Raw genomic sequence first — 16,655 nt, forward strand, 5'->3', positions numbered from 1 at the left:
TCTGTATTCTGGGTGTCTTTGTTTAGGAAACGACTCTACATGGAAGTATTTGAGTATACACGTCCAATGATGCACCCTGAACCTGGTAAATTTTATCAGATAAATCCAGAAGAGTATGAACACCCAAATCCCTGGAAGGAAAGCTTTCAGCAACTGGTATGAATGCCTTTTTAAAAGCTTCCTCATGGTATTTCATGTTGTTTTAGAATGTTTTAAATGCTGAAAGGGGTGGAGGGGGGAGGTATGTGGTAATTCCCCCTTTTCCTCCTTATGGCCTGGTGAGCATTTGGACTTCTCCTTTTTTTCAGAATCTTTTCCCACTTCAGTTAGAGTGTCTTCATTGAGATCTCAATTCAGTCTCTGCTTCAAAATCAGCACCTCAAATTATTTACATTTAAGGTTTCCCAGCTCTCTGCCAACTATACTTCCTCATTCTAATCTGACCTTAATTCTCCCATACAAATTCATCTTCCCTTGTTCTTCCACTTTATTACTCTTCTGTCATAAGACTCCTCATGCTCCAGCAGTGCAACTGTCCTTAGCAAGATTTCTCCTCGTGAACGAGGCATTGGCCTGATTCTCATGTCATAGTAAACATAGTTTAAAAACAAACTATGGTTTTATGTAAATGAATTGCATGCTGGTCAAAAGTTTCTGGGGCACTCCTGGTGCAACTGTACTGTGGATGAAACAAGTAAGAGGCTGACTTCTTGTGCTGTCTGACTTAGCACCATGAGTGGTTCAGACTTAGTGTAGAACACTGGCACCACTGTCCAGAGTCATTGTGGGAAGGTGAGACAGAATACAGACTGTAACTAAGTTTGTCTATAATTACAATCAAGACAAGAAAGCATAATTTCAGGGACAGAAGTCATTTAAATCACTGAATGAGGAGATGAGTGTTGAATCAAGTACAACAAAGTATCTGAAGGAAAATGAGGATGTGCCAAGATTGCTGCAATCTTGTAATCTACAAAACATGGTGGATCTAAATTTTCGCTGTGTTGTGTATGCCCCATCCTGCTTTTTAGCAATGTAGTTCTTGGACATTTGTCATCTTCTGGAATAAGGTGTAGAAACTGAGGAAAATGACGTAGCTCAGGGTTACAGATTTGATTGGAAGGCAAAGTCCTCAATAAGATTCAGTTTCCCTTCTGTTGGCAAAAGTACGGCTTTTTCAGTTGTACCTGAAGCAAGCGACAGATCCTGGACTCTAGATCCACCTACTGAGCATGGTTAATATGAGTGCTCTGAACTCTTTTGAGGAGCTTTGCAATGCTACACTTGTGTGTGCCGTCTGTCTCTCTTCTTTAAAATGTAACCCATAGGTCGTGCTTCATTGTAGGCTTACCTCAAAATGCTTTCCCCCTCCATTTTCAGTATAAAGGAGCTCATGTAAAGCCAGGATTTGCTGAACATTTCTACAGTAACCCAGCAAGATATAAAGGAAGAGAAAACATGTTGGTAAGTTTTTCTGAATCACTTCAAATGAATATTGACATGCCTTTCCTGTGGCTATTTGTCTTACAACTACTTCTTGTTTTCTTCTAGTATTATGACACAATTGAAGATGCATTAGGTGGGGTTCAAGAAGCTCACTTTGATGGACTTATCTTTGTTCATTCTGGCATATACACGGACGAGTGGATATACATTGAATCTCCAATCACCATGATTGGTGCAGGTATTTAATTTGAAAGGCATCCCAGCATCAGTAGATAAAGTTCTGTTCTCTCTTGAATGTTTCTGGATAGCAGAGAAAGAAAAGGAAGCATGGATGATGTGACTCCAGATGGGCGGGGTATAAATATTATTATTATTATTATTATTATTATTATTATTATTATACAGCCTATCACTTTGCGTATCAACTTATGGGACTTCCTTTATGTCATGCTGTAGTTCATCATCAGCATCGTCATCATTTTATTTGTATGCTGCCTTTCCATAGTTAGAACAATGCTCATAGTTAGAACAATGCTCAAGGTGGCTTCATTGTAGGCTTACCTCAAAATGCTTTCCCCCTCCATTTTCAGTATAAAGATGACAAGATTTACATATTTACCAACATAACAAAAGTCATAAACAATAAATAAAACACATCAAAAGGTACACAACCAAATGGGAAAAAAAATCAATTTAAAAGGACACAAAAAATAAAAACAATTTTAAAAAGGAGCAACAGCAACAACAGTCCTTTATGGAGCCAGTCAGGCCCTGCCCCAAGCCAGGTGGAAAGAGGCAGGGCAGATCCCTTCCAGCTCCCAGCAGGTTAGCCCCAACTTGTTTAGCCCCAAAGATCATGGCGAAAACTCACTCTTAGCCCTGAATGGTGCAGCTGACTTGTTTCTGCTTAGGTAAAGGTCACAAACTACAGAACAATTGCCCAAGCAGAATGAATGCCAGTCTACAGCTAATGAATGTGTTTGTTCTTTTGTCTGTGGTGATGATACATAAGGTGTGTATCTAATGCTGTAGAAAGATATATAATTACTAGAGCGATTACTTGCAGACAAACAATGTTAATCAAAAGAAAATACTCTTTCAGTTAGATGACAGCAGGCGTACAGGAACTAACTACTGTGGCAGCAGGGCTGTGATTCTCCATGAATCTGGAGCCCAACCATGCTGCCCAGAAATAAGGGGTAGGTGGAAAATGGCAGGCGTCTTTGCTCACTTTTCTCTTAGCTTGTCAGTTAAAAGAGCTCCTTCCCTGAGAGAGAACTATGGTATTTGATTTCTTTTTTCCTATTAGTTGGTGTCTGTGTGGTGTGTTTGCCTATTCCCTTTTAACCAGCTATTTAAAGTTGGCTTGTTCTGCTTTATTTATTTGCAGCATTTTTCTAGAAAGCGTGTACAATATTTTTAAACCATAAAACATAGCTGTCAACATTTCCCTTTTTTTAAGGGAAATTCCCTTATTCCGAATAGGCTTCCTCGCAAGAAAAGGGGAAAGTTGACAGCTATGCATAAAATAAAAATAATCGTAACATGAACAGAAAATCGAACACTGACTAAAACAATGTCAGAATAAAGCCAGTAGGGCCCAAGGTCTAAAATATTCAAACGGTGCCTAGCGAAATAAAAATGTCTTCACCGCACACCAAAAAGACTACACTGTTAGGTGTCAGGTGAGCTTCCACTGAAAAGTTTTCTTTGCTAGCCATGTGCCATGTGTCTGCGGGGACACTTCAACAAGGGCCTCTGAAGATGTTCTTAGGGTCTATGCAGGTATTTGTGAGCAGAGATAACCCCATAAGTTTGTATTTGGCCCAGAAATGAACTGGAAGCCAGTGCAAACGATGAAGTAGTTGTGTAAGATGAGCTTATTGACCAGTTTTGCTGCTCTGTGTTTGATAATCTGAACTTTCTGGACCATGTTCAGAGGCAGTGCGGCCATAGTAAGCCAAGCAAGTTGTTACGAGATGCAGTTGGTAGGTCAGCCTGAGACGATGCGAGGTGCTTTGAGACCGCATACCCTTTCAGCAACAATACTGGCTGCAAGAGCACAGTTGGTCTACGAATCTGATCCCTTAGGAAGTTCAGCCCCCTCCAAAACAAATTGGATACCATTCATCTGGGGCAATCAACAGTATTTACATCTTGTTTGGATTGACTATAACCACTTTGCTCACAACTAGAGCCAGGGCCTTCTCGGCTGCGGCTCCAATCTGGTGGAACGCTCTGTCACAAGAGACTAGGGCCCTGCGGGACCTGACATCTTTCTGCAGGGCCTGCAAGACAGAGTTGTTCCACCAGGCCTTTGGTCAGGGCGCAGCCTGACTCCCTCCTCTGGCAACCTGCACAGAATTTTGCTTAATCGGTTGCCATTAATTTGATTTTAATTAATTTTTATAATGAAATATTTTTAGAATGTGTGATTATTTGATTATTGTTAGCCGCCCTGAGCCCGGCTTCGGCTGGGGAGGGCGGGATATAAATAAAATTTGTTATTATTATTATTATTAAGTATTAAGAGGAGAAATTCTAAAGCTGCATGAAATAAATATTTTCTATACTGAATCTAGCTTGTAGGTCCTTTCATTCCGATTGATACTTAAGTTGCAAACTTGCACTTCCGCCATCAAAATGAGAATGTTAGATTGTGGCTTTCTGCTCCCCCTGCTGGGTTCTTAAGAATAGCACACGTGTTCTTGAAAAAACAACTGACTGCTTCAACCAACTCAATACAGTCGTACCTTGATTCTGGAACAGAATGCGTTCCAGAAGTCTGTTTGACCAAGATGCGGCTTCTGATTGGCTGCAGGAGTGTTCTGCAGCCAATCGGAAGCCACGCCAGACATTCAGCAACCGAAAATCATTTGAAATCCGGAACACTCACTTTCGATCGTTCGGGAGACGAAACATACAAGTTGCTAGGCATTCGGCAACCAAGGTACAACTGTATATTGGTTTACACTAATTTGGATACTAGTAAATTTTGGTGTTCATTTGTTGTAAACTGCCTTTAAAAAAAATAATGAAGTGTGTAAAAAGGTTTTGGAGAAATAAGGAGCTATTAATTAGCATTAAATGTCTTGCAATTTATTCAAGAAAGCTAATATTTTAGCTTCATAGTTAAAAATAGAAACAGGGATCTGTTGTCTGTGAGGGATGCTTTAGTAGTATTCTGCATGACTGATCATTCATTGAGCAGGGATTGGACTAGATGACCACCAAGGTTGCTTCCTTGCACATCCCTGATGGTCTAGTGCAGGGGTTGGCAAGGTTTACCTCGCCTGGGCCGGTTCACTCCAATGGAGATCCCTCTGTGGGCTAGATTGTGAGTGTGCGCGCCCATGATTTCTGGCATCTGCGCATGCACCGATGCGATTTCCAGTGCCGCGGAAGCAAGTCCCTGCACCACGCTGTTCTGGTTTAGCACAACGTGTGGGGACTCGCCAAGTGGGTGGCTTGGTTCGGGGGCGGCTTGTGGACCGGTTAAATGACCCCCGTGGGCCGCTTGTGGCCCATGGGCCTTAGGTTGCCGACCCCTGGTCTAGTGGTCAGGATTTGGCGCTCTCACCAAGGTCCCTTCCCACTCCATAATTCTATGAGTCTAATTTAAAGTATAACATTAAAGCAGATTCTTCAGCAAATACATAATGATCGTTCTAGAAATCACAGTTGACACTTTATTAATTCTATTAGCTTTTAACTGAAGAAATGTTTCCATCTAAAACCTGGGAGTCTGTTGAGAATTGGACTTCGATGAAATTTAACAGAAAGATCCTTCTATTTCTTGTAAAATGAACTTACTGAATGAATCTGAGACTGAATGTCTGTACTTAGAGCTGTTATCCTGAGTCACAATGGAAGTATAAAGCTTATTGCTGGAACAACGTAATTGTAGGTTGTATTGGAAATATGCTGTGCATTTTCAACCTTCAGCTTTATTATTGTTTCCCTCCGCCAGCACCCGGGAAAGTGGCAGATAAGGTCATTATAGAAAACACAAGAGATTCAACCTTTGTCTTCATGGAGGGATCTGAGGATGCTTACGTTGGGTATATGACAATCAGGGTAAGAAACATGGGAGCGAGCACTTAAGTTGAAATTACTAACAAATGGATGGCTTGTAACGAGTGTTATTGTATTTACTTTCAGTTTAACCCTGATGATAAATCTGCACAACATCACAATGCCCACCACTGCTTAGAGATTACAGTTAACTGCAGCCCAATAATAGACCATTGTATTATTCGAAGTACTTGTACAGGTTAGTAATTGCTCTGTTAAAATTGTCATGAAGTAACAGGTGTACAAGATGCACAAGGGCTGGAGACCAAACAACTAGGCATCTGCCCCCGATCGTGATCAGCCATCCAGCCGTGCCTTCTCCTGCCCATCACTACTGGAATTGGGAGGCATCTTGACCACACCCTTCTATCTGCCCTCCCAGAATCATTAACCCACCACCATTCACCCAATATGCAGCTAGGGGATTGGACCACAGAATAGTAAACTAAGACCCAGTACTACACATGTCCCACACCATCAGAAGTAGATGTTAAATCTCCTAGCTACTCTCCTCCCTCTGCCTCTCCCCCTGTTCTTCCACTAAGGAAGAACTCCACAGGCCCTAGACCAAACCTGCATCCACACAAACACTCCTACCTGCAGCTAGATGATACACGGGACAAACAGCTGTTGTAACGCGCTCATACACACACACACACACACACACACACACACACACACACACACACTTGAAGAGCAAATCAGGCAAGGACCAGGATGGTGCAAACTCAGCCCCCGCTCCCCAACTCCTTGTTTCTCTGTGGGTCTGTTCACATGGTGTAGCTGTGAGCAAGCGAGGTAATGAATTAGCTGGCTTGGCCAAGGGCATGCACTGGCCACACAACCCATCCTAAGCCCTCTGCTTTGGCTCAGGATTCATCTGAAGCCATTTCATGCCCCAGCTATCTAGTTTATCCTGAAAGCTTAAGCCAAGATAATTGGCAAGAACCTAGCCAAGTTTATTCAGTGTTTCCAAGTTACTTCATTTTCTTTTATTATTTTTAATGGATGATGCAAGTTGTAGGTCTCTTACGAAGGCAGATCTAATTCCAGTTTTAAAATGTAAATGTTGTTTCCTCTTCAGTTGGTTCTGCAGTCTGTGTTAGTGGTCAAGGAGCTTGTCCCACTATCAAGCATTGCAACATCAGTGATTGTGAAAATGTTGGTCTCTACATTACAGATCACGCACAGGTGAACACCCTTTCCCATCCCCCCCCCATTTTTTTCCACCTTGCAAAAATAAAATTGCCTGATCCATCTTCAATTCACACTATTTTCTGATATTTTAGGGAATATATGAGGACAATGAGATCTCCAATAATGCATTAGCTGGGATTTGGGTCAAAAACCACGGAAACCCTATTATTAGAAGGAATCATATTCACCATGGGCGCGATGTTGGTGTTTTCACGTTTGACCACGGCATGGTAATGTATACTTTTCCTTTAGAGGGGAGCTTGCGGGGTGTGCATATTTCTGTGGGGAAAGTGAGTTTTTGTGAGTGTTAAAGCAGCTTGTTTTTGTCCACCTGTTTCCAGTGCTGATGGTTTCTCTCTTGCATGGCCCTCAAGTAAATAATGTACATTGGAGACTATTGAGACCCAGAGCAGAAGTAATGCCTGGTTAGAAGACTGGGAATGTGTAGCAGGTTCCCTCATCCATGTGAATGCCTGCCTCCTCCATTGCCTTACTAGCATAATCTTTGGCGAAGTGCTACATCTTCACAAGTGCTGGCTTTTTAAACCAGGATTTAGAATGGGTGTTTCAGCTGCTTCGTGTATGTCAGCCGCTTGGCACACTAGGTACCAAAAAATTGGTACTGTGTTCCTAAACCAGAAAGACAATACCTCCTCAAAAGCAGGCCACTGAAATTCTGACATTCAGGCCACCTCCTGCCCCACAGGCTAGGTTTTATAATTGGATTTGGAGGTTAGGTGTAGGATTGATATGGAAAAGTGTCTTCTATCCATCACTTGTCTCTTCATACATCTTCAACAATGATGATCACAAGATCATTTTTCTTTGGAGAGCTCCCTCAATCTTTGGTTGGTGCATTACATTCAGCTCCTTTCCACAACATATTTCAAAAACTGGGAACAGAATTCCAATTATGCAGAGATTCTTGATGTTTTATTTTCAGCTTGCCCTTCACCTGCTGCTTTGTTCTGAAATTATTGTTTTCCAGTGTTTGCGTTAGTACTTGTTAGGGCTGATTTACATTTGCAGGATATACTTGACATATTATTATTTGTTTTAGTTTTGTTAAAGTTTATTTTACTAGCCAAAGGCCATGACAAATCCATACAATCACAAACAGTATAAAATATAACACAAACAACTTCAAATAAAAATAGTAACTAGAAATTATGAGAGAGGCGATAACAGAGGAACCACCATGGCTACACTAACTGAGTTTCAATTTAGTCCTCTGAATTCTCCTTACAATTTACAGCTCCTTTTTTGCCACCAGAGCCAAAAAGACCTCTTATGTGTCACTACAGCATTGTTGTTACTCAGCAGCCACTTTCCTGTACAAACGGGTTTTAGAAAGCTCCGCCTCGGATCTGTGTACAATGGCAATTGCCCCATATGAAAGAAGATAAAGAAGATGTTTGCCATGAGGCATCAATGTGGCAAAATCACCAGGTGTTGACTTTGTAACATTGAACTTTAATGTGAGACTGTGGCCTTGGCACTGACAATTCTACAAGACTTTAGGTTGGTTCAGATTTAACTCTCAGCCATAGTTTCGGATTATGAAGATGAGCCTTGGTGAGTCTTACGTCCCCTCCTGCTTCAAACCAACCACAATAATTCAAAAGCTTTCCCTTCCATTTTAGATTAACCTCCTATTGCTGTGTGGTCTAAGACCAGAGAAACCTGGATAGCTCAGCTGGTTAGAGCGTGATGCTAATAACGCCAAGGCTGCAGGTTTGATCCTCGTATGGGGCAGCTGCATATTCCTGCATTGCAGGGGGTTGGACTAGATGATCCTCAGATGACCCTCCTTCCAACTACAATTCTATGATTCTCTGGTTAATCTATGGCTAGTAGAAATAAGGCAAAATAAAGCCACAGCTCATTAAACTGGCTTGCTTTTATTAACTATAGGGAAGGTTAACCACAGTGTAGGGTTTGAAAGTAGGGACGCGGGTGGCTAAAACCTCAGCGCCTAGGACTTGCCGATCGCATGGTCAGCGGTTCGAATCCCCGCGGCGGGGTGAGCTCCCGGCGTTCGGTCCCAGCTCCTGCCCACCTAGCAGTTCGAAAGCACCCTTAAGTTCAAGTAGATAAATAGGTACCACTTTGTAGCGGGAAGGTAAACGGCGTTTCCGTGTGCTGCTCTGGTGCCTGTTCGCCAGAGCAGCTTCGTCACGCTGGCCACGTGACCCGGAAGTGTCTGCGGACAGCGCTGGCTCCCGGCCTCTAGAGTGAGATGAGTGCACAACCCTAGAGTCTGTCAAGACTGGCCCGTACAGGTAGGGGTACCTTTACCTTTAGGGTTTGAAAAGCACACAACTTCAGTCTAAAACCTTCTTATCCCATAGTTGTTACAGACGGGGTAGCATGTGAGCCATATAACTCACACCGTTTGCAGCTAACATGGCCAACGATCAGGCATGATGGGTAATACAAAAAACAACAACTGGGGACATGAGGTTGGAAAAGTCTGTGCTAAATCATAGTTTGTGGTTATGTTACACTTAAACAATGTGCTAGTGTTATGTCCAACTCTGCAACCAAAGAAATGGGCCTGTTTTCTAGTGCAATACTTGAAGTGCTTTTACAGTTGTTCAGATGGAGCATGTGGTCCTGTCTCTTAAAAATTACTCTGTAAGCCAATATGAGCACTTGCAGTTTTAAAGAAACAATAAAACAGTCTAAATGTATTTTTGCTCAGTACCATCTTTATTATAATGTCAGGTAGCTGGGAGGGGGGGAAAGACACCCACCCAATTATATTTCCTTACCACTCCCCATTTTCTTCCTTGTTTTCAGGGTTATTTTGAAAGCTGCAACATACATAGAAATAGAATAGCAGGTTTTGAAGTGAAAGCTTATGCCAACCCTACAGTAGTTCGTTGTGAAATCCACCATGGTCAAACTGGAGGAATCTATGTTCATGAAAAAGGAAGAGGACAATTTATAGAAAATAAGATCTATGCAAACAATTTTGCAGGTGTATGGATTACTTCAAACAGTGACCCAACAATAAGGTACCTGTCTTTATTTTGGCCTAGATTCTCAAGCCCTTGGACAGAAGTGGGGACTGGCCCACCCTCTGTGGGCCATTTTTGACAAATGGGTAGCGTCACCACCTGTCAGTCACCTGGTATCATATGACATCAGGTAATTCAACTTCAATTGAAGAATCAGCAGTGCACTCTTTAAGTGCTCTCTGGAATCTTCATTTTTTCTTCTGTAGCCCCAGCTTGAATTCAAGCTGGGGCTACCAAAGATTCCAGCCAAAAGAAGAATTCAAGCCTTATTTTTTGCTGGGGATTGGCTCCACTTGAGAGCTCTGATCCTATTCCAGTAGGTCCTGCATTTGGAATCAAATTCAGAAGGCACCAAATGCAAGTACTGCATTCAGAGGAAATATCAGAGGCTCATCAAAGGAAACCTGGATGGCATTGTAGTGTGCATTGCCACTGATATTTGAGGATCATCTGATTTCTAAGCCATCATGCAAGTCCAGCCCCATAAGCTTTCTAGATGGGGACTACCTGGGAACGTCATAGAAACCATTCTAAGCTGTTAGAGTGAAGAGCAGTGTTATGTGTAATAAAAATTAATTAGTCTTCCATTTAGAAGCCACAGTTCTGTGTATATTGTACAGCCTATGTACATTTAGATTATGTGGTGCTTGACAACTTCTGTTTTCTCTGGCTTTTTCACCTTAGGGGTAATGCAATTTTCAATGGGAATCAAGGTGGAGTCTACATATTTGGTGATGGAAGAGGCCTTATTGAAGGAAATGACATATATGGTAAAAAAATGAATATTTGCTTTGCTGCATTTGATACTCCTTGTGTCCTTGGGCTGCATTTTTCTTCATACTTAACCTCTTTTAACAGGAAATGCATTAGCAGGGATACAGATTCGGACTAACAGCTGTCCCATTGTTCGACACAACAAGATTCACGATGGCCAACATGGCGGTATTTATGTGGTGAGCATCTCTGTGTGGTTTTGATGTGAACTTAGAAATATTTTTGCTAGAGCCCTTTTCAGGCATTCAAAATATGGAATGTAAACGTGTGGTTGGGGAAAGAACCTGGAAGGGAAAGCTTGTTAAACATATTAATCTGGAAAGGTTTTTAAAAAATGTTTGCTTGAAAGTGTTGGCAGTTTGGCATCTTTAACCCCTAAACTTTTGAAAACTTGTGTTACTGGGACACTTTAAGTCTCACCAAAATGAAGAAGTCATAATTAGGCCACAGATTTAGGTTAGGGCCTGATTGTCAACCTGCATAAGTTAGATTGTTGATAATGCACTTTTCTTTCTTATGAAATATATGAAAATATGAAAGATATGAAAATATGAACGCATTTAAAAGAGGGTTTTAAAAATTCATGGAGGGTAAGGCTATATTCTACCTCCACTGTCAGAGGCGATATGCCTGTATATCAGTTGCTGGGAGGTGCTGATGAGGAGAGAGTGTTTCAGTTGGGACCTGCTTGCAGGCTTCACCTAGCATCTGGCTATGGCTTCTATGAGAACAGGATCCTGGGCCAGATGGGCTTTCGGTCTGATCCAGCAGGGTGGCTCTTACATTCATATCTCCCAACATTGGCTAACTGTGATCTTGATAAATTAAAAGCATTGAAGCAGATTCACTCTTTCTAATAGTGAACTAAGATGCAGAGTGCTGCTGAGATTGTAGGCAAAAACATGTCGTTAAGGAACTAGTGGGAAATATCTGCATGCTTGGTATAACTTTGAGGGTTGCAAAAGTAAAAAAGCAAACATAACTTTTTAAAAAATTACTGGGTGATCCCCAAACACCCCTGTGAGGACTAAGCATGCTCAGTAACCACCAAATGGTGAGTTACAGTTGGAAAAGAAAAATTAACTGGCTACAAAGAGAGTTGAAGGAACAGGGCTGCAGCTAACAAAAGGAAGTAGGAACATTTAAAAATAAACCTTTTTTTTTGCAGGTCTTGCTTTTGTTTACCAGTTTTTGTTTTGCTTTCAGCATGAAAAAGGCCAAGGTGTGATTGAAGAAAACGAAGTTTACAGTAATACCTTGGCTGGAGTCTGGGTGACAACAGGAAGCACGCCAGTGCTGAGAAGAAATAGAATACATAGTGGTAAACAGGTATGTCCCACCTTACTATGTGGTTGGCAGTAATACTGATTTCAAACTCTGGCTGGATTTTTAAAAAATGTGAAATTTAAAGAAATAGCATTTGGATTTTTTGCATTCCAAATTGCATGGTTTCTTAAAAAGTGAAAATACTATCGGTTGCATCCACTTAAGTCCTACTTAGAGTAGACCCATTGAAATAAATGTTCTTGAGTTAGTCAAGTCGATTTGTTTTGGTGGACTTTTGTCTTGAGTTTGACTTAATTGGATATTAGACAGAGACACTGTGGGCAAGTGGTTCCCAGGTCCAAGTATTGGGGCTTAACCTGCTCTAGATATATTTGCACTCCCTCTGAAAGAACAGGCACATTGTTTAGAAGGCCTCTTGGAACCATCTGCATCAGTCTCCATTGTGAAGAGCACCTATCACCAGCCTTGGTTGGTATGTCAACTGTGCCCTTTCCTAGACATAGATAGCTTGGCCTCTGTGACTAATGCACTGGTAGCCTAACATTTATACTCCTGTCATGCCCTGTGTGGCGCTTCTCTTACAACTGGTGTGGAGGCTGCAGCTGATGCAGGATGCTGCAGCCCACCTGGTGAGTGGGGCTGCTTACCAGGCACATACCATGCCAGTGCTAAGGGACTTTGCCCTGTCTGCCTATTAGCCACTGAACAAGTTTTAAGCTCTTGTTAAGTAAAAGGTAAAGGTACCCCTGCCCGTACGGGCCAGTCTTGACAGACTCTGGGGTTGTGCGCCCACCTCACTTAAGAGGCCGGGGGCCAGCGCTGTCCGGAGACACTTCCGGGTCACGTGGCCAGCGTGACATCGCTGCTCTGGCGAGCCAGAGCCGCATACGGAAACGCCGTTTACCTTCCCACTAGTAAGTGGTCCCTATTTATCTACTTGCACCCGGAGGTGCTTTCGAACTGCTAGGTTGGCAGGCGCTGGGACCGAGCAGCGGGAACGCACCCCGCCGCAGGGATTAGATATAAAACCTTTAAAGACTCTGGACCAGGTCACCCAGAAAGACTGGCTTCCCCTCCATTGCCCAGAAAGGGCATTAAATTCAACAGGTGTGGAATCCTCCTATTCTCGACGCACCCTGGTGATTGGCTTGTGGTGACGCAGAGGGGGCTATTTCACAGGTGGCCGCAGTGTTATGGAATGCACACTCTGCTGAAATGTGGTCGGCCCCCATCTGTGTTGGCATTCTGGCTCTGGAAGATGCAGCTGTTTGGGATTGTTTCATTGCATATTTCAATCATGGACATTTATTTTGTTTAATGGCATTGTTTGTGTATTTTAAATGTGGTGTATTTTCAATTCTGTATTTTAACAGTGTTGTACAGTAGGTTATTTTTGTTTTGTAAACGGTTTAGAAACCATTTTGGCATTCAGCAGTATATGAATAGATATAACAATACAACCCAGTATTCTCTTAAGCCACTGTTAAGTAATGTGCATGTAAGCATGTTAGCTCTACAGTTAATCACAATCTAAACTGAATTGGTGTCTGTATTAGATTCATGTTGAATGAGGCTTTTCTTTCTAATTGAAAAACCAGTTTGATCATTTCTCAGATATGAATATTTACACTATGCCTCCCAAACACAGGCATTTCATTTTTACCTGATGAAAATAAACTGTTCTTGTTTGCTCAATAAGCAGAAAGGAGCAACACTGGGAACAAGAAAAGAAAAGAAAATCCCCAGTGTGTTGGTTCCTATATTCCCATATTTAACTTTACCAAGTCTTATGTATGGGATGCTGGTCATAATTATGAAAGACCCTGTATAGGAATATTTTAAGTACAATCTCTCTACAGGTTAAAAAAAGGGAAAGCATGCAAAATGTATACAGAGTAACAAAAATGTGAGGCTTGGTTATAAAAATAAAAGTGTAAATAAAACTATTTTACCTGTTTTACTAGTAGTCAGATTTACACTATTGTTCAGGAAATACATGAAGTAGTATTAGTGAGATACTTGATTTAATCAACCTCTTTTCTTCCCGGTTTAAATCATGGCTTTAAATTGCCATGATATAAAAATTAATTTACCATTTCCCAATGTCTCTTTAATGCTCCAGGTTGGTGTTTATTTCTATGACAATGGACATGGAGTGCTGGAGGACAATGATATCTATAACCATATGTACTCAGGGGTTCAAATCAGGTAAAGTATATCTTCATTTGTTTTGCTTCAAAATGTTTTTAATATATAAACCAGTCAGTGAACTGTCAACTTTTCTCACCATCTTAACAATTGCACTACATATGTTACTTTAGATTTGGCTGTTTTCCTTTCCTGTCCACTGGCAAGATTGTTATGTGGTAGTAGCTCTTATCTTGGGCTTGAAATTGTTGGAAGTGTCAGACCCATGTCTTTCAATGACTAGTTTTGTATTTGGCTTGGGAGACAGATTCTGTTCCAGGAGTGGAAAAGCAATTTCCTCTGAACTCCTAAGATGCCAGCACTGGAGTGGATAGAATCCAGTTCCCTGGCGAGGATACAAATCACACCGTTCCTGGTCATCAGAATAATCATTTGAGGAGAAGGGATGGTGTGATAATTAAGCTACCTCTGTGGGCATATAAGAGAGAATGAATGTTGGGTGGTCACACCTAGAGAGCTGGCCATGAGTGAGTGCAACCCCAAGCCAAGGAGGTTAGCAACCCCTGTTCTGATCTAACATTTGTCAAAGCTTTGTTGGATGTCCTCAGAGTAAGTCCCTGTCTTTTATCCTCATTTTTCTATCTGCAAAATAGGAGTTCATTTTACAGAGTTCTTGGTTTTCATCAAAAAATTAAAACACACTTAGTTCACCAAGTGTGCCATTTGAATTATATTTTCCCTTCCCTTTTAAACACAGTGAAGAGTTGCAGGCTGATGAAAAAGAATGGCAAAGTCCTTTCGTGCACACAAGCAGTTTCTTAACTGTCATCATAGAGCATACTTGAAAGATTTTTTCCATAGCTAAAAATCCTCTTCAGTTTCTCAGCTTTTCAGGGTGTGGTATAGAGTCACTTTAGAACATGAGAGGTGCCATAAAAAATTAATTGTAGACATATAAGCCCCATTATATCACAGTATAAAGATATACTAGATGTGTTCAGATGATAGGTACACGAGGGCTGAGACTAAAAGGATGGGGGTGAGGGTGTTCACAATTATTTCCAGTAATATTGAAAAGGAGTGGGTAATATTATAAGGGTGTGGGAATGCTAGCCAAAAGAATTGCACCTTAATTAAGAATTTAAGCTCCCCCTTCACTATTTAAAAAATAAAATAAAAAGAAGAGAACATCTGGTGCAGCCATGTACATACTTTCAGAACCTTTATCTGCCAGAACATTACTTTGTGAGTCTGGATTTGGTTCATAACATAGGAGAGATTCTGCATTCAGCTAAACAGGGATCTCGTGGTCTATGGGATTGTTTTCTATACATGCTGAGAGGGGAAGGTATATAGGAAGAAATGTATGAGTGCCTGACGTACTCTAGGCTTATCATGCAGGTACTTAAATCTTTCTTGATTGTACAATGCTGATAATGCTTTTTAAATCATCAAATGTAGTTCACGTCACCTGTACAAAATAATAAGCTATTTCTGAGTAACCTCTTTGTTTGCTTATGTACAGAACTGGAAGCAACCCCAAAATTAGGCGCAACAAAATTTGGGGAGGCCAGAATGGTGGGATTCTTGTTTATAATTCTGGTAAGCTTCCCCTCTACTTCATTCTTATAATTTAAAATATGAGGCTGTTTCACCCTAATGCAAAATCTTGATATTTTATTTTATGTTTGAAAGGGCTCGGCTTTATAGAAGACAATGAAATTTTTGATAACGCAATGGCTGGAGTTTGGATTAAGACAGACAGCAATCCCACATTAAGAAGAAACAAAATCCATGATGGAAGAGATGGAGGCATCTGTATATTTAATGGGGGCAGAGGTACTAGTCCACTCACTTTTATAATGTTTATTTTTAGCCAGAGTGATGCCTTTTAAAAATAAAATGAAGTCTTTGTTCTCTTTAATCAACTGTCACTGTGACCATATTTTGATCCTTTGAGAAGCTGTTTAGTCATATATAATATAAAAAGGAGCTGTAATTCTCTATTTAGCCACCAAGAATATGTCTGCATTGCAGGATCAAAATTTCACTAGCTAAACTGTGGCCTTTTCTGAGAGAGTTCCAAATTGTGGTTGAAGAATATGTAAAACCCTTTCTTCCTGTTCAGATAACCAAGCTACATTTTACTAATTCAAATAGCTGTTGGAGTTCAGCTAATTCCCACTTTCTGCAGAAAACATTTATGTTAGTATTTGAATATGTCTATATTCCAAGTGTTAAAAAGCAATATATCTACCATCACCCCGCACAATTACTGTACACAGTATTTATTTATTTTCTGTGCTTGTAAATAAAACAAATTTCAGACTGATTATTTTTGTTTTGTCTTAGGTCTCCTTGAAGAGAATGATATCTTTAGGAATGCACAAGCTGGGGTCCTTATCAGCACAAATAGTCATCCTGTGTTAAGAAAAAATAGAATATTTGATGGATTTGCTGCTGGTTTGTATTTGATTTATATTGTCTTTATCTCAGAATAGTGTTAAGAAATCAGATCTAGGAGTGTTTCAGTCATTTGCAAATACTCTGATATTTCATAATGTCTTAAAATCACCAGTGAACTTTTGTATTGTCCAAAATATCAGCGGTGGTTTTCTTTTTTCTCCGTTAAAAACTACTGGTTAGCCAAGCCACCCATGTTTTAAATGGCCAACATTTTGGACAGGAGGAAGAGAGACCACATTT

General features: G+C 40.9%; 1 protein-coding gene across 2 annotated transcripts in view; it reads left to right on the forward strand.

The window, feature by feature from the left end:
• FBXO11 (F-box protein 11) overlaps positions 1 to 16,655 on the forward strand; it is a 68,440-nt gene that overhangs the window by 47,281 nt on the left and 4,504 nt on the right. For both annotated transcript variants that reach the window (XM_079968575.1, XM_079968574.1), the window contains exons 5-19: positions 27 to 156; positions 1,381 to 1,464; positions 1,552 to 1,684; positions 5,417 to 5,523; positions 5,608 to 5,719; positions 6,605 to 6,711; positions 6,810 to 6,947; positions 9,520 to 9,737; positions 10,425 to 10,510; positions 10,599 to 10,693; positions 11,721 to 11,843; positions 13,924 to 14,009; positions 15,475 to 15,551; positions 15,645 to 15,788; positions 16,302 to 16,412. In XM_079968575.1, the coding sequence (XP_079824701.1) occupies positions 27 to 156; positions 1,381 to 1,464; positions 1,552 to 1,684; positions 5,417 to 5,523; positions 5,608 to 5,719; positions 6,605 to 6,711; positions 6,810 to 6,947; positions 9,520 to 9,737; positions 10,425 to 10,510; positions 10,599 to 10,693; positions 11,721 to 11,843; positions 13,924 to 14,009; positions 15,475 to 15,551; positions 15,645 to 15,788; positions 16,302 to 16,412 (1,751 nt within the window). The remainder of the gene's footprint in view (positions 1 to 26; positions 157 to 1,380; positions 1,465 to 1,551; positions 1,685 to 5,416; positions 5,524 to 5,607; positions 5,720 to 6,604; positions 6,712 to 6,809; positions 6,948 to 9,519; positions 9,738 to 10,424; positions 10,511 to 10,598; positions 10,694 to 11,720; positions 11,844 to 13,923; positions 14,010 to 15,474; positions 15,552 to 15,644; positions 15,789 to 16,301; positions 16,413 to 16,655) is intronic.

This window comes from Podarcis cretensis, assembly GCF_951804945.1.
Source record: "Podarcis cretensis genome assembly, chromosome: 3".
NCBI classification, from domain to species: Eukaryota; Metazoa; Chordata; class Lepidosauria; order Squamata; family Lacertidae; genus Podarcis; species Podarcis cretensis.